Source organism: Pan troglodytes, chromosome 9 (genome assembly GCF_028858775.2).
Source record: "Pan troglodytes isolate AG18354 chromosome 9, NHGRI_mPanTro3-v2.0_pri, whole genome shotgun sequence".
NCBI lineage: Eukaryota > Metazoa > Chordata > Mammalia > Primates > Hominidae > Pan > Pan troglodytes.
Genome location: NC_072407.2, coordinates 88,038,170 through 88,064,167, shown reverse-complemented (window position 1 = coordinate 88,064,167; position 25,998 = coordinate 88,038,170). Strand labels below are relative to the sequence as shown.

Below are 25,998 nucleotides of genomic sequence, written 5' to 3'. Positions count from 1 at the left end.
TTTGAGTCACTTAAAGTGATCAGATTGTTTTAATTGTGAAGCATGTGAATAAATAAATGAGATTTCCGCCGTCTGGTACTATATACGTAAAACTAGAGGCTTTGCAAAATTACCAAGAGACGATCCCGTTTGATATGTCTTTGGTTTGGCACGGGTGGAGCAGACACGTGAGATATAGAATGAATGGGAGGCCTTCACACTTACTCACTATGTGGAAGGTGGTAGTTGATCATGATGGTCAGTTCCATAGGCCTCCAGGCCACTGGTGACACACTACCACTGTTGCCATAATTCTTACAAGTCATTTTATTTGGGGCTCCTTCCTAGCAACCTCCCTCAAACACATAGCTCCATCCCTTCCAAGAGCTAAGAAATTTTTAGCACTTGCCACCATCTATTTGTTCATTTGTTTACTGATTACATTCCTCCCATTAGTATATAAGCTCCATGATAATGGAAACTTTGTCCACTATTGTATATTTCTAACTCCTAAGACACTATTGGCGTATTATATAGTATGCAGTTAATACTAGAATAAATGGGATTTCTGTTTGTTCTTACTGAGGTTTGCAAAGCTTCATGAAAGTGGAATATAAAGATTCTCGTTGTTCTGTGTGCATTGGGGACATGGAACGGAACTTGTGTTTTCTGAGTGAGGGAGCCTCTGGCAGAGAGTCTAACTGCAATCCATTATTCCCTGTGACTGGGCAGAATTTAAAAATTTTTAAGAGAAGAGACGAAAAATCTTCTGGATTCCTACTTAATTTAGACATGGGTTTGGCTCTTAACGAAAAACTTTAACCTACCTACAGGGAAGGCTTTTTCGCTGTTACCCTTACTTCTGTTTCCTGGATCTTATGAGTGGAGAAATGAGCCTTTGTTTCACTTACAAATCCACAAATATTTATGCTGTCATATGAACACATGTATAAGGTGCTGTGTCACATTGTGGAAGATACAAAGAGACAGAGGATTCCTGAGAATTTAACAAAGTTAAGAATGAGTGTTATTGATTAAAACAAAAATGGGACATTTAGGTTATAGTTGAGACCGTGTTCTTGTTTTTTAAATGTGAGATGTTTTTGGACACAGAGGTGAAAAATTCCAATGTCTCTAACTCCCCCAGAAGACCTTAGATTGATTTTTCTGAGAAGAAATTTGTGAATGATTTGCATAGAGATTTTCTTTGAGGTTAAGAAATTAGATGAGTTTCCCGGGGTGAAAAAAACAGAAGCAGAGATTATTGTTAAAAATGGTCATGGGTAGAGGGGTTAGAGGGCAAAGTAGGCAGAATAGAAGCATGTTTGTGTTTTAAGGAGGCTAAGAACTAGAATATAGCACTCATAAAAGGAAAATGCAAATGCACTGTGAATAGCTGCTACTGGTAGTGTATTAATTTCTTAGCTACATGTAAACTTTTATTAGTGTGCTTATAACTAAGGTGATGTGTAATATTTCATCCAAACTTGGGTCACTTTTAAGAATGAAAGAGTGTGCTATCTGAATGGGACCCTGGACAACAGGTGTGAACCAGGACTGTTCCAGCAAAACCAGGACGGTTGGTCATTCCTAACTAATAACGTACTTTTCTCCAGACTTAGTCCCAATTCCTTTAACCTCTCCAGAATTATCTATAAATAATTATAGATATTATACTATAAATGTTTTTTCCTTTATAGTACTCTGATCTGCACTTGCAGAGCCTCTCAATTGTTGGTTTCTTTTTCCCTGTCTTGTTGGAAAGAAAGGGGAATTTTTCTGCCCCCACCCTGGACCCTGCTTGGGTTCACAGCATTGGTGGAGGTAAGTAGTATTCTCAATGTATTGTTAGTTGACTTTCGTTTTGCTTAGGAAATGAGGTTTCTGTATTTTTCTGATCCAGTACTAGATTTTTTTTTTTTTTTTGAGAGTCCTGATGATATTTAACTGGGCTGACGAACAGTTAGTAAGTTCTTAGCATGTAATACAAAAAAGTGTTTGTAATTTTGGCATTTGTTCTTAAATTACTTGATACTTAATATGTTTTCTTTCCTATAGGTGGGGTTGTCATTGTGAAATTTAAGATCTTCAAAGAAGAGAATGTAATTTATACCATGATTATGTTATTTTTTCATGTTGGAGCACTGTAATACTTTCAGTTTGTTTTCTTATTGTTTAAATAAAATTTTTAATTCTTATATTAAGTGATGAGTTTTTATTCCATTAAGTAGCTTTTTATTGTCTTGTATTTCTGATAAATTAAAAATTGACATAGAAGTAATAAATCTTTGAGATGGTGCTTACCAAAATATGATTTTCCTCATCCCTTACAGTAATCCTTATTTGGAATCTAGGATGGGCCTAAGGTATCTAGGTTTGAAAATCACCACTTTAGAGTACTAGAATGGAATCCTAAACAATCTCAGATTTAAGAATGTGGTTTACAGATGAGCCTGAATGCATCTGTGTTCTTGCCAGGGTCCTGTTGTTCCTCTGTACAGTCTGCCATCTAGTGGTAAGAATGCAGAGTTTACCAGAATGCCAAGGGAAAGCTCTAGGTTTACACTTTCTTATATTAAGAAGGCTTACGTAGTAATTTAAAACATTTTGATAATCAGAGGAGGGGGGAGGAACAACTCTTTCACTTGAAAATACAAGTCAGTGGCAGTGAAGTCAGAGTATTCCAAGAGTATATGTTTTTCTATAGAGCATTTTCATGACTTAAACTTTCCACTTTTGTTCTAAGAGTTTTTGTATTTATGACATTAGTGGGTAAAGAGACAAATGAAAGATAATTTTAAGAGACAGTAGATTAGACTGATCTGAAAAATGTGTTTTCAGTGTTGATTAAAATTTTAGAGCAATTACATAATGACTTCATTTAAAACAATTTAGTTTGCACTTTTAAAATTAAAGTTTGAACAGTTCGGTAAATTTAGCTTGGGTTCAGCCATGACTTAAGAGGCTAAATTTCAGACATATATTAATATATAGTATCTTAGGAGTTTGCTTTGTGTACCGAGTTCTATCTGAATTCTTTCTTCTCTACATATTCCCTTTTCAGTTCCTCATCTTTCCTCTGCCACAAATAAAAAGGATGTCAGTCCTTTCTCTGCCAGGAAAATGCCTTTTAAAAAATCTCTTCTGTGTTCTGTTCTTGAAGTAGAGGCTTTTTATTGAGGTAGTTCACAATATCAGTATAGTGGCAGGAGGAGGAATATGGGGTGGTATAAACTTGAAAAAGCAATTATGCTGCTCTCTAGATTGCTAATATATTTTTTTCCAAATTTGCTGCACTGAAGCTTAGACTAAATAGAATATTGTTGCTTTCTACAGATGTCTTCTAAGTTACATTTCATTTACTAGTATTAATTTAATAAATATTTAAGGTGTACCCTGCTAGGTGCTGGCAATTTGAGGAGGAAGAAGTCATGGACTGCCTTTAGTGAGCTCTCTCATAGGAGAGACTGATATATGAGCTAGTAATTGTAATGAAGTGTGAAAAGTGCTGTAACTATTGTATGATGAGTTAAGAGAGTATGAAATTGAAACCAGGGAAAATTTGCTTTCCCCTCCAAAACAATTGCCTGGTCTTTTTGCCATCTCTGAATCCTATACATACAGATTACAATCACCATAATGTATTGTGAGGCTGTATCTTTACCCCCAAAGACCTCAGTTTAGTAGGGGAGAAATTTTGCATCTTCTCAGCTTTGTATATCTAAGTATTTGGCATATACTTAGGTGAATCCGTTGTTTATTTGAATTGCATCCGGGTCATTTCCAGCAAAAGGGATAGCTCTGAAAGTGTGTGGCTTCATCCTGTGTCTCACTTAAAGCATTTTGGAATATATACACACACTTAAACATATATACACCTATACTGTTTGTACCTGAATGTAAGGTAACCCCAAATATAAAGCAAGCCTGCATTTTCCCAGAGACATTGACAGCCCCTCAAGTTTTATTTATTTAACCTATTTAAATATGTAAATGTTAGGGATATAGATGAAGCAGTCAGCCTCATAATATTGAAACTCACTAGTTAGAATACATATGAAAGATTACTATAAAAAGTAATCTGGCTGAGTGCGGTGGCTCACATCTGTAGTAATCCCAGCACTTTGGGAGGCCGAGGAGAAGGATCCCTTGAGCCCAGGAGTTCGAGACTAGCCTGGGCAACAAAGGGGGAGACCTCGTCTCTATAAAAATAAATCAATAAAATTTTAAAAAGTTATTAGAAAGAGAAGTAATTTGTGATTTTAAAATAGTAGTTTCTTTTCGCCACTCATACATACCTCACCACATGACATTTGACTCATTTTACATTCATGTATATATTGGATATTTTGTGTTTTTTTGGTCATCCACAGCCCCTTTTTTAAAGTTATATAACATCTTTCCTTTTGTGTAAGATCTTTCTAATTTACATTAGAAATTTTTTCACAGACTATCACCATCCATTCTTATAACACTAAGACAGTTTGTTTCTTTCGTTCCTCATGTATATTTCTATATTTCTGATCTCTGCATCTGCAACATAACTTTATTTTGTTGCCTTTTTTTTTTTTTTTTGAGACGGAGTCATGCTCTGTCGCCCAGGCTGGAGTGCAATGGCGCGATCTTGGCTCACCGCAAGCTCCACCACCCGGGTTCATGTCATTCTCCTGCTTCAGCCTCCTGAGTAGCTGGGACTACAGGCTCCCGCCACCACGCCCAGCTAATTTTTTTGTATTTTTAGTAGAGATGGGATTTCACCGTGTTAGCCAGGATGGTCTCGCTCTCCTGACCTCGTGATCTGCCCGCCTCGGCCTCCCAAAATGATTTTGTTGCTTTTTAAAGTTCTGAAGACACCCAACACAATTTTGCAATTATGTGGTATATATCCCCAGGAATACTTACCTCTGTTAAATTTTTTATTTCTTCATAAGCACCTGAAACTAGCATTGACGGAGGTCTTTTCAGGTTACCTTCTTCAGGAAGAACTTTGTTAAAATAAACAGACCAGATAATGAGATGATTTGTGAAGACTTATGGCAGTTTTTCTATTGAATAGTTTTTAGAGAGGGAAAGTGCTGTCATTTTACCTGGCAATTTTACAAATGGTAGAATTATTTTTACATTTCTGGTGGGGGGAGGATTGCCTTTTAAAATTTATTTTAATTTATTTTTTTTTAGACACAGAGTGTCACTGTGTTTCCCAGGCTGGAGGGCAGTGGTTGTTCACAGGCATGATTATAGTACATTACAGCCTCGAATTCCTGGGATCAAGGGATCCTCCTGTCAGCCTTCCAAGTAGCTGACTACAGGTGCATGTCACCATGTTCCACTCTATTTTTACATTTTCTAATTTTTAAGTGTGGGAATCTTAGTCCATTCATGTTGCTAAGAACACAGTGACAGAAATAGCATATCTAGTTGTGCTAATATACTGATTTTTTTCCTACAGCTGCACTATTTTTTTTTTTGAGATGGAGTCTCACTCTGTTGCCCAGACAAGAGTGCAGTGGCATGATCTTGGCTCACCACAACCTCTGCCTCCCAGATTCAAGTTATTCTCCTGCCTCAGCCTCCCAAGTAGTTGGGATTACAGTCGTGTTGTCACCGCGTCCAGCTAATTTTTGTATTTTTAATAGAGCTGGGGTTTCACCATGTTGGCCAGGCTGGTCTCAAACTCCTGACCTTGAGTGATCCGTTCTCCTTGACCCCCAACGTACTGGGATTACAGGCATGAGCCACTGCACCTGGCCTTTTATTTTTAAACGTTAAGATAGGACTTTGACTTACCTTTTTTTTTTTTCTGAGATGGAGTCTCGCTCTGTCACCCAGGCTGGAGTGCCGTGGCGTGATCTCAGCTCACTGCAACCTCCGCCTCCTGGGTTCAAGCAGCTCTCTGCCTCAGCCTCCCAAGTAGCTGGGATTACAGGCGCCTGCCACCAAGCTCGGCTAATTTTTGTATTTTTAGTAGAGATGGGGTTTCACCATCTTGGCCAGGCTGGTCTTGAACTCCTGACCTCGTGATCCACCCGCCTCGGTCTCCCAAAGTGCTGGGATTCCAGGCGTGAGCCACCGTGCCCGGCCAGGACTTTGACTTACTTTAAGTGTGGGGTCTGGAGATTCCTTAAGGCTCATTTACCATTGTAAGAGATTGAACTTGTGTTCAAAATACTGACCTACTTCTGGCATAGTGGCTGCCAAATTCTCAGGTACTTTACCATGCAACTCTTATTCTTTTTTTGTTTTGTTTTGTTTAATTTTTTTCTGATGGAGTCTCGCTCTGTTGCCCAGGTTGGAGTGCTATGGCTGTGATCTCAGCTTCCTTTTACCTCCGCCTCCTGGGTTCAAGCGATTCTCCTGTGTCAGCCTCCCAAGTAGCTGGGATTACAAGCATGTGCCACCATGCCTGGCTAATTTTTGTGTTTTTAGTAGAGACAGGGTTTCACCATATTGGCCAGGCTGGTCTCAAACTCCTGACCTCAAGTGATCTACCTGCCTCAACTTTCCATAGTGTTGGGATTATAGGCGTAAGCCTCCATGCCTGGCCCAGCCACTCTTATTCTTGTACCACCTCTTCCTCACATCCTTGAGGAGATAAAGAATGTGTCATGGCTCTCCTTTCTGCTCTTGATCATGATAACGTTCTAAAGGGTGTGGAATAAATTACAATACAGAACTGGTGTGTGCTCTGTGACATGAGAGGTACTGAGATTAGTTTATGGAAGTAACAGTGTTATAGTTCCTTTATAAATTATTTTTCTCTAACTTCATATATGACATAGTTGTTAAGTCATTTTGGAAGTGTTCGATTGTGTTTGCATCACCTTGTATTTGGGCAAATACAATATATACAAGAAAATATTACACATACATAACTTTTTTTTTTTAGACAGTGTCTTGCTGTGTTATCCAAGTTGGAGTGCAATGTCATGATCACAGTTCACTGTAACCTTAAACTCTTGGGCTTAAACTATCTTCCCGCCTCAACCTCCACTACAAGCACTAATTAAAAAAAAAAATGGGGAGCTGGGTGCGGTGGCTCACGCCTGTAATCCCAGCACTTTGGGAGGCTGAGGCAGGTGGATCACAAGGTCAGGAGTTCAAGACCAGCCTGGCCAAGATGGTGAAACCCCATCTCTACTAAAAATACAAAAATTAGCCGGGCGTGGTAGCAGATGCCTGTAATCCCAGCTACTTGGGAGGCTGAGGCAGGAGAATTGCATGAACCTGGGTGGCAGAGGTGGCAGTGAGCCGAGATCACACCACTGCACTCCAGCCTGGGCGATAGAGTGAGACTCCGTCTCAAAAAAAAAAAAAAAAAAAAAAAAATTTTTTTTTTTTGGCTAGGTGTGGTGGCTCATGCCTGTAATCCCCAGCCCTTTGGGAGGCCAAAGCGGGTGGATCACGAGATCAAGAGATTGAGACCATCCTGGCCAACATGGTGAAACCCTGTCTCTACTAAAAATACAAAAATTAGCTGGGCGTGGTGGCGGACCCCTGTAGTCCCAGCTGCTTGGCAGGCTGAGGCAGGAGAATCGCTTGAACCTGGGGGGCGGAGGTTGCAGTGAGCCAAGATCATGCCATGCACTCCAGCCTGGCTACAGAGCAAGACTCCATCTCAAAAAAAAATTTTTTTTTTTTTTTTTTTTTTTGGTGGTTGTTGAGACAGGATCTCCCTATGTTGCTTAGGCTGGTCTCAAACTCGTGACCTCAAGCAGTCATCTTACCTCGGCCTTCCAAAGCACTGGGATTACAGGCATGAACCACAATGCCTAGCCTCACACATACAGTTTTAAAAAATGGAATTGTACTGTGCATTTTTCTTTACTATAACTTTTGACTTAATATGTGGTGAACATTTTCTCCTGACAGCTTTTATTTTTTGTGCCATGCATTCGTTGGCCTCATAGTATTTCATAGTCAGACTGTAGTGTCATTTGATTAACTCTTCACTCTTGGATATGTCCACTTAGATAATGAATTAGGTCCCTTAGCTTCATTAGTATTGTTCTAAAAGCCATCTGATTATTTTTGTCAATCTTTGTCATTGTACTCAGCATTCCATATTCTGTCTTTAAGAGTATTTCCCCAGTTATTAAAGTCCAATTATGTTGGTTAGATTTCTTAAGGTGTAAGTCAGCCTGTGAAGAGCATAGTTTTGAGTTAATTCTACTGGAAGTTATATAAAAATATAACATTGTGTTTCTCACAGAAGACCCCATGAACTTTACAGATAAAATTTTAACAGTTACATCTTAATTTGGACCACATTTTATGATCCCTTTCACAAATCATTGGAGTAAGAAATAAGACTGTTCATTTCATTTCCGGGACATTTGACACTTACGACTAGGCAAATTTGCCTGTGTTTAACTTTGATTAGCCTATGTCTAATTTCAACTTGCATAGTTTTGAAATACTTAAAACAATTTTGCTATATGAAAAAAATTTTGCTGATACTTCATATAAAAGTTCCTTATCCTCTGTTTACTATTTTTTGATGAATATGCTTTTTGTTTCTACTCCCACCAAGGAAAAATTACAAAGATTTGATAAGTGAAGCAAAATTTGATTAACCAGTTAATTTGCCTTGCCTTCCACATTAATTTTATCTCCAATTTTCTTTTTTTTTCTTTTTTTTTTCTTTTTGAGGCAGAGTCTCGCTCTGTAGGCCAGGCTGGAGTGCAGTGGCATGATCTCGGCTCACTGCAACCTCTGCCTCCCAGACTCAAGCAATTCTGCTGCCTCAGCCTCCCAAGTAGCTGGGATTACAGGCGTGTGCCACCATGCCCGGCTAATTTTTGTGTTTTTTTTTAGTAGAGACAGGGTTTCACCATGTTGGCCAGGCTGGTCTCGAACTCCTGACCTCAGGTAATCCGCCCGCCTCGGCCTCCGAAAATGCTGGGATTACAGATGTGAGCCACCGTGCCCAGCCGTATCTCCAGTTTTCTAGATGACTGAATAAATCAATTTTAGGTTGTAAATTTATGAGGGCAGTTGTAAAAAAGAAGTTCTCGTTCAAAATGACCTTTTTGAAAGGGATTACTAAATTTTATATGTATTACTGTGTTTGGCTAAGTGATTGTGGTATGTTGATTTAAAAACAAACAAACAAATACTGGTTTAAGCCAGGCTTCTTTTTTAGAAAATCTTATTCGGGTATCATTGTGGTTTTGATGTAGCCTAGTGAGTTGCTGTTTAGATGGGAACTTGAGAACTCTGCATTCTGATGGCGCAGGCCACTGGCTGGGTTGCCTGACTTGCTGTAGAAGTGAACCCTGAGTGTCCTAATTTAAGTTTCTAAAGTTGATGAACTCTGCCTGGGGAAATCTATATAGGCTGAAGTTGGTGAACTCTGCCTGGTGGGAGAGTTTGTAAAGGCCTACACTAGGAATATGACTGTAAGATTAATGAAACCATTTGGTAACTGCTTAGTTCTAAATTTTTTGTACTTTGTTAAAAAAAAAAAAAGACTTCCTCAGAATACAAAAATACTGTTTTGCATTTCACTGTTTTTCTATTGTTTTTGTTTTTAGTTTTCAGTCGAGAACGTGTATTAAATTGGCTAGTTGAGCATTTAGTTGCTGTATGTTTTAATGGATCCTTATCCTTTGCAAAAATTTAATTCTAGTCATTAATCTGTCACTTAGCTCCTGTGACCTTGCCTGTGTAAATACAGTTAACATCAGCTTTATCTACCTCAGTCATTGTTTGTTGAAAGAGCATATGAAATAATAAAAGTGAGAGCATTTGTGTTTGTATGGTGGGTATTGGTTCCTTCTGCTTTCTCTACATGGAAAAGTGATTGTCATTTCTATGGTAGGCTTATTTTTAGGCCTATTGTCTTCATCCCCTTAAATATTGGAAATCTTTGTAAATTCTCACTCATACCTAAAGCAGAGAACCTATGTGCCATGTGGTACTTGTTTTTTTTTAGTGTGTGTGGGATTCAGAAATTGTTAATAATGAATATTCAAGAAGGTACTTCAGTTTTTATATTATTGAGATAAATAATGAAAAGAAAATATAAGATCTGTCCTCATTTTGGTAACTTATTGGTTGGCAAGGGAAATCGTTACAGTTTTTGCTTTTTAAGAAATAGTGTCTTCTGGATTGAGAGTGGGAAAAGCAGTGACTATTGAGAGTCCCCTGATAAGTGTTACTTTTGTTTGGAACAGTTTACTTTTGGTTAGTCAGAGGTGGGAAGAATATTTTCCTTCCTGACTTGGAGCTCAAACTTGGAAGCATTTTCAGGGTACTATTAAATGAGAAACATTGTACAGATAAAAAATTACTGTATGGAGAAAATGACTGGCTGAGTTAAATACTATGGGAGGTATATACTAATTTTATTCAATATCTTCCCCACCCCACCTGTCATATTTGTATAACTTGGTTTTACATTTGGTCTATTCTGGATTCATAATCTCAGTGTGAATTCTTACTTAATTTTTCCTGTTTTATTATGTGTGAAGAATTTTTTTTAGCTTCTGGAGTTATCCTTCAAAATAACTCCAGTTTTTCTGTGATCAGTACTAAAAGCATACTATAGTTTTTAATAAGCATTATAGTAAAAACCTTTATTTGTTAGATCCCCTTTTAATTTGAAATTTGAAAATTTGCACATGTATTGGGCTCGGCTTTGTTTTTCAACCTCTTGGGAATAGCAGGTTGTACAGATAGTTGTAAGATGTTGATTTAACTTAATGTAAGGACACAATCTTGGATGCTTTTTAAAAAATGTCATGTTAAGAGTACCCATATGCATACCAAAATGAATGTGTCTTAAAAAATATGACTGATCTTTATATTTGAGGCATTATTCTAGGTCTTTGGGGATAGAGTTGAGAACAAAAAAGCCCTGCCCACATGGAACTTAAAAACATTTTAATTGAGAGAGAAAGACATTAAACAAATTGAGTTCAGTGGCAATAAATGCTTTGGAGAGAAATAAGCAGAGTGAGGGGGATAATAAGGGTTTAGAGGTAGGGGAATGCCCAAGGCTTTGTTATTTTGCGTAAATATTCAGGGAAGTTTATCTAATATGGTGACACTTTAGCAAATAGCTATAGGAAGGAAGTGAAGGGAGCAAGCAGCATAGGTATCTAGCAGAAGAGAATTCTAGGCAGGAGGAACAACAGTACCAAACACCTGAGATAAGAGTGCTTGGCATATGGGAGGCATTGCAAAGAAGATGGCAGTGATGCAGTGGGGGGAAGAACAGATCACAAAGGGAATATAGTATGGATATATGTACATATACATACACATATGTTTTATAACATACATAGTACAGTATATATATACACACACACCATGCACCATGCACTATATAGTATTAAATTGTGTGTGTGTTTGTGTGTATAAAGTACTGTCGTTGAAACTGAAGTCTAGTGTAATATGTTCAGTGCCATAGGCCAGTTATAAAGTGCTATGAAGATCTAGAGAAGGCAGAGATTAAATTCCATTTTTTACTCTCAGAAGTTGAAGCATGCATATCCAAGTTGGATTTACTGTTCCATTTTTGTTGCAAATAGTCTGAATTGTGAAAGCTTTGTGTCATTCTGTTGTTCCATGGGCATTCTGTTTTGTTCTTTGTTCTTTAAGCAGTATTGGCCACCGTAGCTGCTTATCTAAAATGCATGTGTTTATCAGATATTAACTTATATAATAATTGGACCTATTAAAGGAAAAATTTTAAGTAAATGTTGGTAGTTACATTGTCATTTCTTGCTATCAAGGCCAAGTTAGATCATTTGAATTCATATTTAATCATTACACACTGAAGATTAAAAGTGAACAAATTAATGTCATGAATAACTTTTTTCCCTTTATTGTAGTATAGCTGAGACATTTATACATTATATTTTAAAAGTAAAACAACTCATTTCTTGGTTTTCTCCTCTGTTATATCTCTAAATTAGGTTATATTATATTACATTTTTTATCGAGGCAGAGTCTCACTCTGTTGCCCAGGCTGGAGTGCAGTGGTACTATCTCCGCTCACTGCAACCTCCGCCTCCCAGGTTCAAGCAATTGTCCTGCCTCAGCCTCCTGAGTAGCTGGGATTACCCGTGCCCGCCACCAAGCCCAGCTAATGTTTTTGGTATTATTAGTAAAGACGGGGTTTCAGTATATTGGCCAGGCTGGTCTCGAACTCCTGACCTCAGGTGATCCACCCCACCTCAGCTTTCCAAAGTACTGGGATTACAGGGGTGAGCCACCGCACCCAACCTATTTTACATTTTCTTCATTGAGTTTACGAATAATATCTCTTAAACAGATTGTAGGTTACTCTTCTTAAGTTTTATTGAGAATCTTTTTTTCCAGTTTTGTTCTCAGTATTGCCTAGTTATCAACTGATCTGAGCTAATTCAGTAGAACAGAGGGGAGAGAAGGAGTATAAATCTTTTGTATGAACAAACAGATCCAACTCAATTACAGACCAGATCTCTGCCCTGTTATCTTCCTGTTGCAAAGACAGCATTCTAGGGTGGATGTTCATAAAGGTAGTTTGATCTTCATTTTGTTCATTCTTCTGTATGGATGATTTCTTTAAATAAGCTTTATTTAAAGAAAAATGTTAAAGTTAATTTTAAAGAGATGAATAATACCAGTATTTTAATGGAAGGTTTTTAAGTAGTAAGGAAATAGAAGGTTCCTCAAAACCTTGAAACAATTCATTTTGAGATGACCAAAGTACTTGAGAGAGAATTATACCCTGAGGGAGTTTGATTTATTTTTTGGTATTGTTGATCATTTATGTGATTCTAATTGGTACCCTGCTTCTTAGGTAGATTATGGTAGTCTCAATTGCTCTTAATTGAGAGATTTTTAACAACATCTCCAAACTATCTATTACTGCTCCACTTTGTGTTAAATCTTTTGCCTGTTTGTATGCAAATCTGGTATTAACAATAAAAACCACAGAGGAAATTAATCATTTAAAAATTTTTTATTGCAGACTTAATTCAGTGCACAAATGAGATGAATGTGAACATCCCACAGTTGGCAGACAGTTTATTTGAAAGAACTACTAATAGTAGTTGGGTGGTGGTCTTCAAATCTCTCATTACAACTCATCATTTGATGGTGTATGGAAATGAGGTAAGCAGAATTTTTATTGAACAAGTATACTGATGTGTTGACTTATTGTTAGCTAGCTTCTCTCACTGAAACTTCAGAAACAGCTCCCAGGTACAAAGGTCAAGGTGCCTAGCCAGAAATATAATTATAGACCCTGTAATTTGAGGAAAGATAGCCTGTAAGCCAGAAAGCAAAAAGTGGGTCAGAGCACAGAGGACATCAATAATGGATCAAGAAGCAAAGATTAATGCCTAGAAATGGGTTCCATAAGCATCCCTGGTTTTTGCTGGTCCTGTTTATAGACTATATATTTGTCTATATCCATTTGTTCTTTTATTATAGTCCAGTTAGATTTTTTGTTTGTTTGTTTTGAGACAGGGTCTTGCTTTGTTGCCCAGGCTGAGGTGCAGTGGTACCATCATAGCTCACTGCTACCTCAAATTCCTGGGCTCAAGGGACCTTCCCACCTCAGCCTCCCATGTAGCTGGGATTACAAGTGTGTGCTACCATGCCTGGCTTATTTTTAAATTTTTTTGTAGAGATGGGGGTCTTTCCATCTTGGCTTAGGCTGGTCTTGAACTTCTGGGCTCAAGTGATCTTCCCACCTTAGCCTCCCAAAGTGCTGGGATTACAGGCATAAGCCATCACACCCAGCTTTAGATTCTTGTCTGATCTCATATAGTTGTTTATGGAAGCACTTTGCCTACTTCAAAGCTGTGATATTTAGGACTAAGATGGCATTTGCTGAGAGGGACTGATTGAAGTGTGCCTTCTTCAGCAGAAAGGTGTGTCTGAAGCCTTTGTTGCCTAAAAGGGTAACAAATAAGATATATATGCTTTTGAAAATCTGTTTTGAGAGAATCATCTTACTTTCCGTGATAGCCTAGCAGCTAATTTTTTGGTTCATTTTCTCAGCTCAATAAACTTATTTGTAAAATTGTATTAACAGGAGCTTTTCAAGAACATCTGAGTAGAACTAGATAAATCTTCATTGGTATGTGCCTTAGAAAAATGCAGCCCGGGAAGATAACCTTCTAGAGATGAGAAAGAACTTTAGTCATTGGTATTAGTTTTCTGAGCATAATGACTTGTTGACATCCATCACGTTGTGTGTTATTTTGGGCTTTTCAGTATTGAAACTATTTTTTGACAACTACCAATATAGCATTATTAAAGTTCAAAATTAAAGCAGGAATTTACCCACAACTTTATTGTTCCACCACATCTTACTTTTGGCACATTTTGGTCTTCCCTCTAGTTCTTGTCCAAAAGTATTTGTATTTTTTAAATGGCTATAATCATAATGTAGATAAAATATACTTAGCTTTTTATATAATATTACACTATCAGCATCGCCATGTTGTATTTTTTATCATCTTTAGTAACTATGTAATTGATCATATAGTTCACAATTTTTAAACTATTTTCCTTGCTAGAAATTGAGTTTTCTGATTCATCGTTATACCACCACATTGAGTGATTTTATTTGTAGTTTTTAATTTTTAAAAATGATTTCCCCTAAGTGTTACCTGAAATGTGATTACTAAGTCAACAGACATGACCATTTTTAGGACTTACGTTAGTTGCTTTCTAATTCATTATAACCAGTTTATAGAGCGAATAGAAATGTTTGGCTGTATTAGCTTAAATGTAACTTGAAACATCTTAACTAGGATAATAGTTTTTACTTTTAGCAAGAATATGTTTAGTTAAGATTATGATTATTCTGAAGGATTCCAAGCGTGTATGTACTTTTCTTCTTCTTCTTTATTTATTTGATGTAGTTTATTTTTTAAAAAGAAAAAGCCACAAATACAACCAGCTACACTGCCAGATAAAGTATCAATAATGGCTTTCAGAGGCTGTAAATAAGGTAATTGATAGTACTAGAGGCAAAATGTTAATAAAGACAAAACAGAAAGTTGACAGTCATTTTGTAGATTGACTGACAAGGGGAGAAAGATAGCATTTTAGTGTGTTTTTTTGATAGTGTGTTTTTTGGTAAACTCATGTTTAGCTTCCTGTAGGCAGTTAAAGCAAATTCCATGCTCTGTTCATTTTTTATGCTAGTTTGTACAACCTTCAGGTGTTCCCATTGGCAGGTGCCATTAATTTGTTAGAGGCTGTACATAGGATTTCACTATGCTGTGGTGATTGAAATACCATGGAGCGGTGGTTCTCAAAACTGAGTGGGGAAGGGGGATGATTTTTTTTTTCCCTTAGGGGACATTTGTCACAACTGAAGGGGATGCTGCCGGTATCTAGTAGGTAAAGGCCAGGGCTGCTTCAAAACATCTTACAATAATGCACAGAACAGGCTTGGGTGAGGTAGCTCACACCTGTAATCCCAGCAATTTGGGAGGCCAAGGTGGGTGGATCACCTGAGGTCGCAAGTTCGAGACCAGTGTGACCAACATGGTGAAACCCCATCTCTACTAAAAAATACAAAAATTAGCCAAGCGTGGTGGTGCACATATGTAATCCCAGCTACTCAGGAGGCTGAGGCAGGAGAATCGCTTAAACCTGGGAAGCGGAGGTTGCAGTGAGCGAGATGACACCTTTGCGTGCCAGCCTGGGCAACGAAGCAAGAGACTCCATCTCAAAAAAAAAAACAGAAAATTAAAAACAGTAATGCACAGAGCAGTCTCCAACAACAAAGAATTACCTGATTCAGTGTCAGAGTACTCAGGTTGAGAAACCTGGCCACAGAGAAAAATCTCAAAAGGTAAGGCTGAGTGAGCATTGTGTTATAGACCCTTGACATGAGGCAGGTAGGTACTTTTATACTGTTGTTCACTTACCAACTGGGTTACTTGGGTAAGTCACTTCTGGACCTTCCTCAATAATATGATAGTACCTTCATGGTAAATAGAATTGACCAAGGCTCTTTAGTATGACAAGTTATAGGTGATTAATACATGAAAATGTAGAGTTAAAAATTTGTAGATGAAATTAGAAAAGAGAAGTACCAAGCATGGATTTATTATAAAGTATTTAATACCATTTTGGGTAAAATAATCTGAAATATGTTCTTTAAATATTTTGTTATGAAAAGTTTCTAATATACACAATAGTAGAGTGAATGGCATAACAAATGCTTATGTACCTAATCACCCACCTTCCACATTGCCATTCTTTAAATGAAGGTTTAGGATAATCCATTTCAGGTTACCGCTTATGACCCAAAATGGGAACCTGTGAAGCCTTATTACTTGCCAGAGTGTTGGCATGGTGCTCAATTTAATACCATTTTGAATATCATTAGGATGCTGTTGAAAACAAAATCAAAACTTGATTAAAGCCATATATGTCTTTACAGCTAAATATAATGAACGTAGAAAGGACTAATAAAATGAAAAGGAAAATTTAGATTTATTATCTCTAAAATCATGAATGAAATGGCCTGGTAGACGAAATTATTTACATTAATTTAGAATGCAGAGGTAAAGAAGAGTCTTATCAAAATCTATTAAAATCATAGTCTAATATTGTCTTACGATATTTTTATAACTTTTTGAAACACTATTTTAGGATAATTGTGAAATATGAGTCTTCAGTTTACACATTGATTTTCAAAATCCTGGTTTGTTAGTTTGGGGTGATCTCAGTTGTACAAGTCTAATTTGGGGGCCGGGCACAGTTTCTCATACCTATAATCCTGAGAGTTTGGGGGGCCAAGGTGGGAGGATTGCTTGAGCCCAAGAGTTCCAGACCAGCCTAGGCAATGTAGTAAGACGTTGTCTCTACAAAAAATTTTTTTTAAAATGTGAGCTGGACATGCCTGTAGTCCCAGCTACTTGGGGGCGAGGGTGAGGGGTGGATGGTGGGTGGTGCTTCATACTGAGATGGGAGGATTGCTTGAGAGCAGGAGGGTGGAAAGCTGTGATCACACCACTGTACTCCAGCCTGGATGACAGAGCGAGACCCTGTCTCAAAAAAAAAAAAAAAAATACTGATTTCGGAGGTGATGGTGTACATCCTAGTTGATTATTAGCCTCTACATGCATTAAAAAAAAAATGAAGAAGAAAGTAAAGTAATCCTAAGAAGTGAAGTTGAAAGGCATTTCTTTAGCTATTTAGAGGCTGTATGTGAAGGAGACTAAGGTTATGTACTATGGTAAGCACTTCAGAGACCATTTTGGCAATATTGAGAAGATGAGCTTTTACATATGTGCTGGCCTAATAATTCATCCCTAGGTATATATCCTGAAAAACTCATATACTCATATACTTATGCACGGAGACCATGAAGAAATATGTCAATACAACTTTGTTAATAATAGCGAAAATTAGAAAGTATATCCGTAATAAATGAACGGATTTATGATGATGTATTCATTGGAATATTAGAACATCATTTAAAATGAAATGTTAAGTGGGACAATTCTTAGGGAAAAGTTGAGTTAAAACACATTGCAAAGAGTAAGTACACTATGATACTTGTGTAAATTTAAAATAGAAAACACTTGGATAGTTTATAGATACTTGTATGTCTAGTAAAATGGTGAAAACCTGTGTGAAAGTAACGTATACCTGTTTCAGAAAAGTACTCACCTCTGAAGAGGGAGGGAAGGGAGATTGAAGGTGTGGTTCTTCAATGGAGGCTATAATGTTTTGATTCTATGTAAGATGTGAAGTGAACATGTGAATTTGTTTAATCTGGACAGTGGGTAAGAGGATCTCTATTGCTTTCTTGTATGTTTAGAAGTATTTTTTTTTTAAAGCCAAAACTTTGGTATACCAGACGGCTGTTTAAAATACAGATACCACCTAAAAATGATTAGCTATAGTTTTAGTATGCTGTAATAAAACCAAAACTACTGGTTCCACTGCCTATTTGCTTTTATTGTTTTGACTTAATACTATATCTGTGGGCATTAGGCTTTAATAAATTCTCGCATGCTAGTGAAAAATATGTATTATGCTTTTAGGTTTGGTAACTAGTTAATGGAAAGAGTGAGGATGAGAAATTTAAACTAGATAAGCTTAATGGAATGTGTTAACCATAACTTTTCCTCCTAATTTTCGAATTAGAGTTGGTGAGATGGCAGTACCTTAATATGATGTAATTTTTTTTTTCCAGCGTTTTATTCAGTATTTGGCTTCAAGAAACACGTTGTTTAACTTAAGCAATTTTTTGGATAAAAGTGGATTGCAAGGTAAAGATAACTTTTACATTATAGAAAATCAAAAGAATGACACCCACATGATGATTACTCCAGAGTAGAACTCTGTCTTTTAGAACATGTGCTACTTTAAACCTTATATTTTAGTGAAGGTTGTAGGAAAGAAAAAACTGTCTTTTAATTTGAAGATTAATAATAATTTTCCTACCAGATACTCAGAGCTCTCTGAGATGGAGTACAGAGTAGTTATTTGAGAGCATGAATTCTGGTGCTGGACTGTCTAGGTTTGAATCTCATCTTTGCTGCCTACCAGCTATATGAACTTGGGCAGGTTACTTCACCTCTGCATCAGTAGAATCGAGTAATAGTGATAGTACCTACCCAATAAGATTGTCATGAGACTTAACCTAGTTAATTACTACAAAGTGCTTAGAACAGTGCCTGGCACACAAGACATGCTATGTAAGGCTGGGTATGGTGGCTCATGCCTGTTATTGCAGCACTTTGGGAGGCTGAGGCGGGTGGGTCACTTGAGGTCGAGTGTTCGAGACCAGCCTGGCCAACATGGTGAAACCCCGTCTCTACTAAAAATACAAAAATTAGCTGGGATTGGTGGTGCACACCTCTAATCCCAGCTACTCAGGAGGCTGAGGCAGGAGAATCGCTTGAACCCAGGAGGCGAAGGTGGCAGTGAGCCAAGATCATGCCACTGCACTCCAGCCTGGGTGACAAAGCTAGACTCTTGTCTCAAAAAAACAAACAAAAAAAGAAATGCTATGTAAATATTTGCTTTCATTGTTATTATATTATGTTTCATTCCAAGAAATGTAGTTGGAATATTACATGTTTTAGTAGCTAAAGTGGATATAATTTGTTGAGATGAATTGTTCCTTCATATTCATAGCTATTTTCTTATTTATGTTTTTTTGAGACGAAGTCTCGTTCTGTCACCAGGCTGGAGTGCAGTGGCATGATCTTGGCTCACTGCAACCTCCGCCTCCCGGGTTCAAGCGATTCTCCTGCCTCAGCCTCCTGAGTAGCTGGGACTACCCGCGCATGTCACCACGCCCAGCTAATTTGTGTATCTTTAGTAGAGATGGGGTTTCACCATGTTGGCCAGGATGGTCTCCATCTCTTGACCTCATGATCTGCTTGCCTCGGCCTCCCAAAGTGCTGGGATTACAGGCGTGAGCCACCGCACCCGGCCTGCTGTTTTTTATTTAGTGACTTGAAATGGACATAATGTGGTTATAGCTGTCCATGCACATTGTCTTAATGGGATCTGTTTTACTTAGTTCTGTAACTAGGCTGTTAGCATTATAGAATGTTAGCTTTAGGGAGAACCTCATAAAGGATATGCCAAATGAATTGGGAATATTCAACAGTGAGGCTCAATCAGGGAAATGTCTTTAGAGAAGGTGAGATTTGTGCTGGGCTTCAAGAGAAGGATGAGAAGATGAGTTGGCTTAAGCACAGGTACAATAATACATGGATGTGAAAGTAAGGACAGATACACAGATGTATATGGATGTGAAAGTCGTTCACATGGATATGAATATTTAAGATTTACAGAGCAAACGAATGTGAATAGAATATATATGAATTGTGTATTTGAGAACATGTAGTGGCAGATAGCCCTCAAGAAGCTGTTCAGAGCCAAAATCAAGCACAAAAATTTTTTATAGAGTTGGAATTTTATAATGCAGTAGAGAGAGGAGGGGAGAGGGAATTATGTGTTACCAGGAAAGCATCATAGCTTAGTCAAGTTAGATCAGAGTAAACCAAATCTTGAAGATGCTGAGACTGTTTCAGTTGTTCTGGTTATCTAGTGTAGAGTTAATCAGGGCCTGAACTGTGGTTCTTCCGGAGGTGTAAAAAAAAAAAAAAAAGATCAGGGGAATTTTTTTTTTTTTTAATGTGACTGGCTGTATTTGAGTTTGGAGGTGTTCAGTCCAATACTTGTTTCCCTTTGGTAGGTGCAGGTATTGCTTAAAAAGAATTTAATACCCTATCTTCCAGACATTCTAGAAGACCAGTAATCTATATGTAGGACCCATTGTTACAAAATGCATTATATTTTAACAAGAGTTACGGCGCTCTAACTTAAGGAAAAAAAATTAAAACAGTAGACCCCCTCTCTTGAAAAAAAAATGTTTTTTTTCTTTGAGACAGGATCTGGTTCTGTTGCTGAGGCTGGAGTAAAAGAGACCGGGGCTTGCTCTGTCACCTAGGCTGGGTGCAGTGGTATGATCGTAGCTCACTGCAGCCTCGAACTCCTGGCTCAAGCAGTCCTCCCGTCAGCCTCCTGAGCAGCTGGGATTACAGATGTGCACCACCACGCCTGGCTAATTTTTTTATTCTTAAATATTTTGTAGAGATGGGCTCTTGCTCTGTTGACCAGGTTGGTCTTGAACTCTTGGTCTAAAGCGATCCTCCTAAGCCTCCCAAAGTGCTGGGATTACAGGCATGAGCCACCACACCTGGCCTCTTTTTGAAATCTTAAACAGAAGCCAGATATATATTATAGATAAAAATGGAGTGTCTCTATTTTCAGGGGCATGGAAGAAACTGCCTACTCATCCTTTAATTTTCACTTCCTCCCTCATTCAGTTCATTTTAACTTTAAAAGTCCATGGAAAACAAGATGCAGAGCAGTGCTCTAGGCAGAGTTTATGCATATATCCAAGTAGGTTTTTTGTGTCTTATTAGCGACTGATTTATCATTTTCTTAAGATGGAAATTAAGCAATTCTAGTGGTAAGATTTTAATAATTTCACTCTTTTTATGTAGAGGAGAGGTTGAGCCTTGAAGGATGAGAGGTGTTTACCGTCTTAGGATGGGGTATAGTAGATAGAACCATATGAACCGAAGAGCTGAGGAATGTGAGCATGTAACACCTGACGTGTACAGTAGTAGGTATGAAGTCATATGGGAGCAGTATTTTTTTTTCTATTTTGTTCACTGATTTTTCTCCACTGGTACTTAATAGGCACTCAATAAATATTTTGCTAAATAAATGAACTGGTGATGTTGAAATCCAGTTAGTTTACATTTTGGTTGGTTTTGGTATTGTCTTTTAAAGGTAGCAAAGACCAAGTAATTAAATTTGTTAGATGAATATGAGATAAAATAAAATGGGTTCACTTTTCAATGAGGAGCAAAAATTTATAGACTTCCTTGAGCCAGGTAATAACTAAAACACACAGTTTTTGGTGTTTTTAGAAAATAATATTGATTAGATTTTATGTTGCTGAAGTTTTCAAGTCAAGGTCATGATGAAACAAAATCTTAGAATGATTTATGTATTCATTTAGAAAGTTTCATTGAAAACATTCATATAATTGTTTTTGTTACACCCTGAACTTGCATATTGCCATTTCTTATATTACACAGTAATTTTTTATACTTTTTATAAGGTTGGCACATACAAGTTATGGTTCTAAATACAGCTAAAAATTTTAGGAGTATAAAAATTATATAAAGTTGCTTGATTTGAGGAATGGGATTGTGGTTCCATAGGATGTTAAATTTGAGTTGTGAGATTATCAAGTTGTGTAAAAGAACATGTTTTTCTAATTCCTGCTGAATAAAGAATAGGAATATTGAGAGAAACAAAAGAAACTTCTTATTTTAGTGAAGTTCTAAGGGAAGAGGTTTGTTTTTAAAACTACATAGGACTTATCTGATTTAAATATGAAGCCTTAAGAGAATTTAATGGTAATGTTATTAATTAGTTACTTAATTTACATACTAAATTGAATTGGGATATCAAGACATTATAGCCATTGGATGCAATGAGTTGTTTTTCTAGGCATATTGGGATTTTTAGTCATTTATAAAAACTTGTCTCTTTCTTTGTTTTGTTTTTGTTTTTGTTTTTTTACAGGATATGACATGTCTACATTTATTAGGCGGTATAGTAGATATTTAAATGAGAAAGCAGTTTCATACAGACAAGTTGCATTTGATTTCACAAAAGTGAAGAGAGGGTGAGTTAAGCTTTTTTTGACATCTAATTGATTTGAATTTTTAAAAATGTAAAACATAGGAGTTACTAGATTATGAATTACGAAATTTTAGCCAGTTTTAAAAGATGAGCCTCATTTTTCTTTGATGAGGTATATCAAGTACTTTTTGTGGTAGGATTTGTTTTTAAGTTCTTTTTATAGCACCTTTATTGAGATATCATTCACATAACAAAATTTATCATTTTAAAGTGTGTAATTCATTGGTTTTTAGTGTATTTACAAAGTTGTCCAACATCACCACTAATTTCAGAACATTTTTATCACCTCCACAAAGAAACTCTATACCTATTAGCATTCATTTCCTATTCCCTCTTCCCCTAGATCCTGGCAACCATGAATCTACTTTCTGTGTCTCTGGGCTTGTCTATTCTGAACATTTCATATAAATGAAATTATACAATATATGACCTTTGTGTAGCATGATATATCCAAGTTGTAGCATCCATGTTATTTCATATATCAGTATTTTATTCCTTTTTCTAGCCAAATCATATTTTACTTTATGGACATATACTGCATTTTGTTTATCTGTTCATAAGGTGATGGCCACTTGAATAGTTTCTACTTTTGCCTATTAGGAATAATGGTGCTGTGAACATTAGATTTTATGTGGATTATCTTTTTAATTCTCTTCGGTGTATACCTAGAAGTGGAATTGCTGTGTCATATGGTAACTCCTATGTTTGTCATTTTGAGGAACTGCCAAATCATTTTTCAAAGCAGTTGAATCACTTTACGTTCCCACCAGCAATGTATGGCACTTTCAGTTTCTCCCTATTCTTGCCATACTTGTTATTTTCTGGGTTTTTTTTTTTTTTGCCTTTTTTTTTTTTTTTTTTAATGGTAGCGATCCTAGTGGGTGTGAACTGGTGTCTAGTGATTTTTAGTTTGCATTTCCCTGATGGCTAATGATATTGAGCATTTTTTTTGAGCTGTTGACCATTTGCATATCGTCTTTTGAAAAAATGCCTCTTCAAACCCTTTGCCCTGTTTTTATTTTTTATTTTCACTTTTTGAGACAGTGGCACAATCCCAGCTCACTGCAGTGTTGACCTCCTGTGCTCAAGCAATTTTTCCCCCTCAGCCTGTTGAGTAGCTGGGAACACAGGCATGCAACACTATGCTCAGTTAATTTTTTAAAAAATTTTCATACAAATGAGTTCTCACTATGTTGCCCAGGCTGGTCTTGAACTCCTGGGCTCAAGCAGTCTTCCCGTTTTGGCCTCCCACAGTGTTGAGATTATAGGCCTGAGCTACTGACCTGGCCTTTTGCTCATTTTTAAATTGGGTTACTTGCCCTTTTTATTGTTAAGTTGCAAGAATTTAAAAAAATATGTTCTGGACACCAGTTTCTTATCGCATAAATAATTTGCAAATATTTTTCTCCCATGGCTTGTCTTTTCAGTTTCTTGTTGGTGTTTTTTGAAGAACAAACATTTTAATTAATCAAGTGTATCTTTTTTTTCCTTTGGTTGCTTGTACTTTTGTAATCATGTCTAAGAAATCATTGTTTAATCCAAGGTCACAAAGATTTACTCCTACTTTTTATTCTAAGAATCTTGTATTTTTTGCCCATATAGTTAGGTTCTTATCTATTTGGAATTAACTTTTGTATATGGTGTGAGAGGTGAGTCCAAATTTATTCTTTTGTATGTGGATATCTAGTTATCCCAGCAACATTTTGTGAAATTATTCTTCTTTCCCCATTGGATAGTCTTAGCACCTTGTTGAAGGTGAGTTGACCATAAATGTAAAGGTTTATTTCTGGACTTGCAGTTCTGTTCTGTTGATCTGTATGTATATCTTCATGCCAGTACCACATTGTCTTGATTACTGTTGCTTTGCAGTGTGTTTTAAAATTAGAACGTGTGAGTCTTCCAATTCTATTCTTTTTTTTTTTTTTCTCCCAAGATTGTTTTAGCTGTTCTGGGCCCCTTGCATTCCCATGTGAATTTCAGGATCAGCTTTTTGATTTCTGCAGAAAAGATAGCTGGGATTTTGTGGGGGATTGCATTGAATCTATAGATCAGTTTGGGGAGTATTATCTTCTTAATGATTAAATTTCTAGTCTATGAACAAGAGATGTCTTTCTGTTTATTTGGATCTTTTTTCATTTCTTTCAGTGCTGTTTTGTATTTAAGCTTTCTTTTAATCTTAAATGCAGAAGATGCATTTAATTTTTGCTGCACCCTAAATAACAATCATCTTAGTACATGATCCAGTCACATGAATGATATAGTCAGTGCTTCTATAACTGATAACACCTGATATGCAGATTTTTTTCCTAGGATATAGGATGAGGGCTCAGGAGAAAGCCACTGAAGACATTCTTAGCAGCAGCGATGACCCTTGTAGCTATGAAGACCTGTCTTGAAGGGAATCTGGCATGTACAGAAATAGTCTGGTGAATGCCTTCCTGAGCCACTCTGCTGCTCAGTGATCCCAAAGGTCTAAGCAATTGATGTGTTCCTTTAGATTATTCTATTGAAATTTTAAATTAATGGACTGAAGTGAAAAATTTAATTAAAATATAGAGGTAACCTCTTAGTTATGCAAGAAAATTTAAAGCTGAATTTAAATGTTCTATGCTGCCATTCCAAATCCATCAGGAGGTGATTATTTTGGAATATACCTAAAGTAAATTCTACAGATTTTGTTTCATATATTTAAGCACTTTGTAGAAGATTATGGTGGAGAACTTTTTTAGAAGTCTGATTTTTAACCTCTGTATCCTGTCCAATGATATTTCACTGTAAAGTGTCTTCAGTGAAGTTGATCTTCAGTGTATTTACAGATTTCAGAATAATAGATTTTTAAAATGGTAACTTTTGTTCTAATTTGAAGGGCCAGTCTTGAGAATAGTTGGTGAATTTTTTTATTTAATAGAGCAGTCTTTTTTAATTGGAGGAAAATAGCTCCTGATTAAGTACAATAAAATTAGTATTGACTTAGTTGAATCAAGGAGGAGCCATAATTGAGTGGGGACCAAGAAGAAGTGCAAAAGTGGCATTATACACACACATATACACATGTCAGACTGTATAAATACAAAAGAAAAAAAATCAGGAATATCAGGTATAAATTGAGGACATGACAGCAATTGAAATTATTATATCATGGCAAAAACCTCAGTAGGCTATACCTTTTGGAGAGGACTCTCATTATAAGTAGTAAAGTTTGATTTATTACGGTTTTTTTATGTTTACAAAAGTAATAAAATTTAAGAAAAATACCATCCTAATCCATAGAAAATGTTAACATTTTAGTGTGTCTAACCTTTTCTGTGTGTGTAAATAGAAATATGTATATGAAGGCACATAGAAAATTACATAAAAATTGGATCAGATTCTTTGAAGGCTGCTTTTCTTCCCCTCCTGTGTATTTTGGACATTTTCAATGTCTGTACACATAGATCCATCTCATTCTTTTTTTCTTTTTTTTTTTTTAAGTCAGAGTCTGGCTCCATCACCCAGGCTGGGGTGCAGTGGTGTGCTCTTGGCTCACTGCAACCTCCACCTCCCGGGTTCAAGCGATTCTTCTGTCTCAGCCTCCCAAGTAGTTGGGACTACAGGTGCCCGCCACAATGCCCAGCTAATTTTTGTATTTTTAGTAGAGATGGGGTTTTGCCATATTGGCCAGGCTGGTCTTGAACTCCTGACCTCAAGTGAGCTACCTGTCTCGGCCTCCCAAAGTGCTGAGATTACAGGCATGAGCCACCTCATCTGGCCTCAGTCCATCTCATTCTTATGAATGGCTGTAGAATTATGTTGCAGGTGTACATC

General features: G+C 36.9%; 1 protein-coding gene across 27 annotated transcripts in view; it reads left to right on the top strand.

Moving 5' to 3' along the window:
* PICALM (phosphatidylinositol binding clathrin assembly protein) overlaps positions 1–25,998 on the top strand; it is a 110,969-nt gene that overhangs the window by 24,574 nt on the left and 60,397 nt on the right. For 26 of the 27 annotated variants that reach the window (XM_508908.9, XM_009423907.5, XM_063783367.1 and 23 more), the window contains exons 2-4: positions 12,941–13,083; positions 18,146–18,221; positions 22,075–22,177. In XM_508908.9, the coding sequence (XP_508908.3) occupies positions 12,941–13,083; positions 18,146–18,221; positions 22,075–22,177 (322 nt within the window). Of the gene's footprint in view, positions 1–12,940; positions 13,084–18,145; positions 18,222–22,074; positions 22,178–25,998 lie in introns of those variants that run through there. The other variant, XM_054661625.2, reaches the window with a different exon arrangement.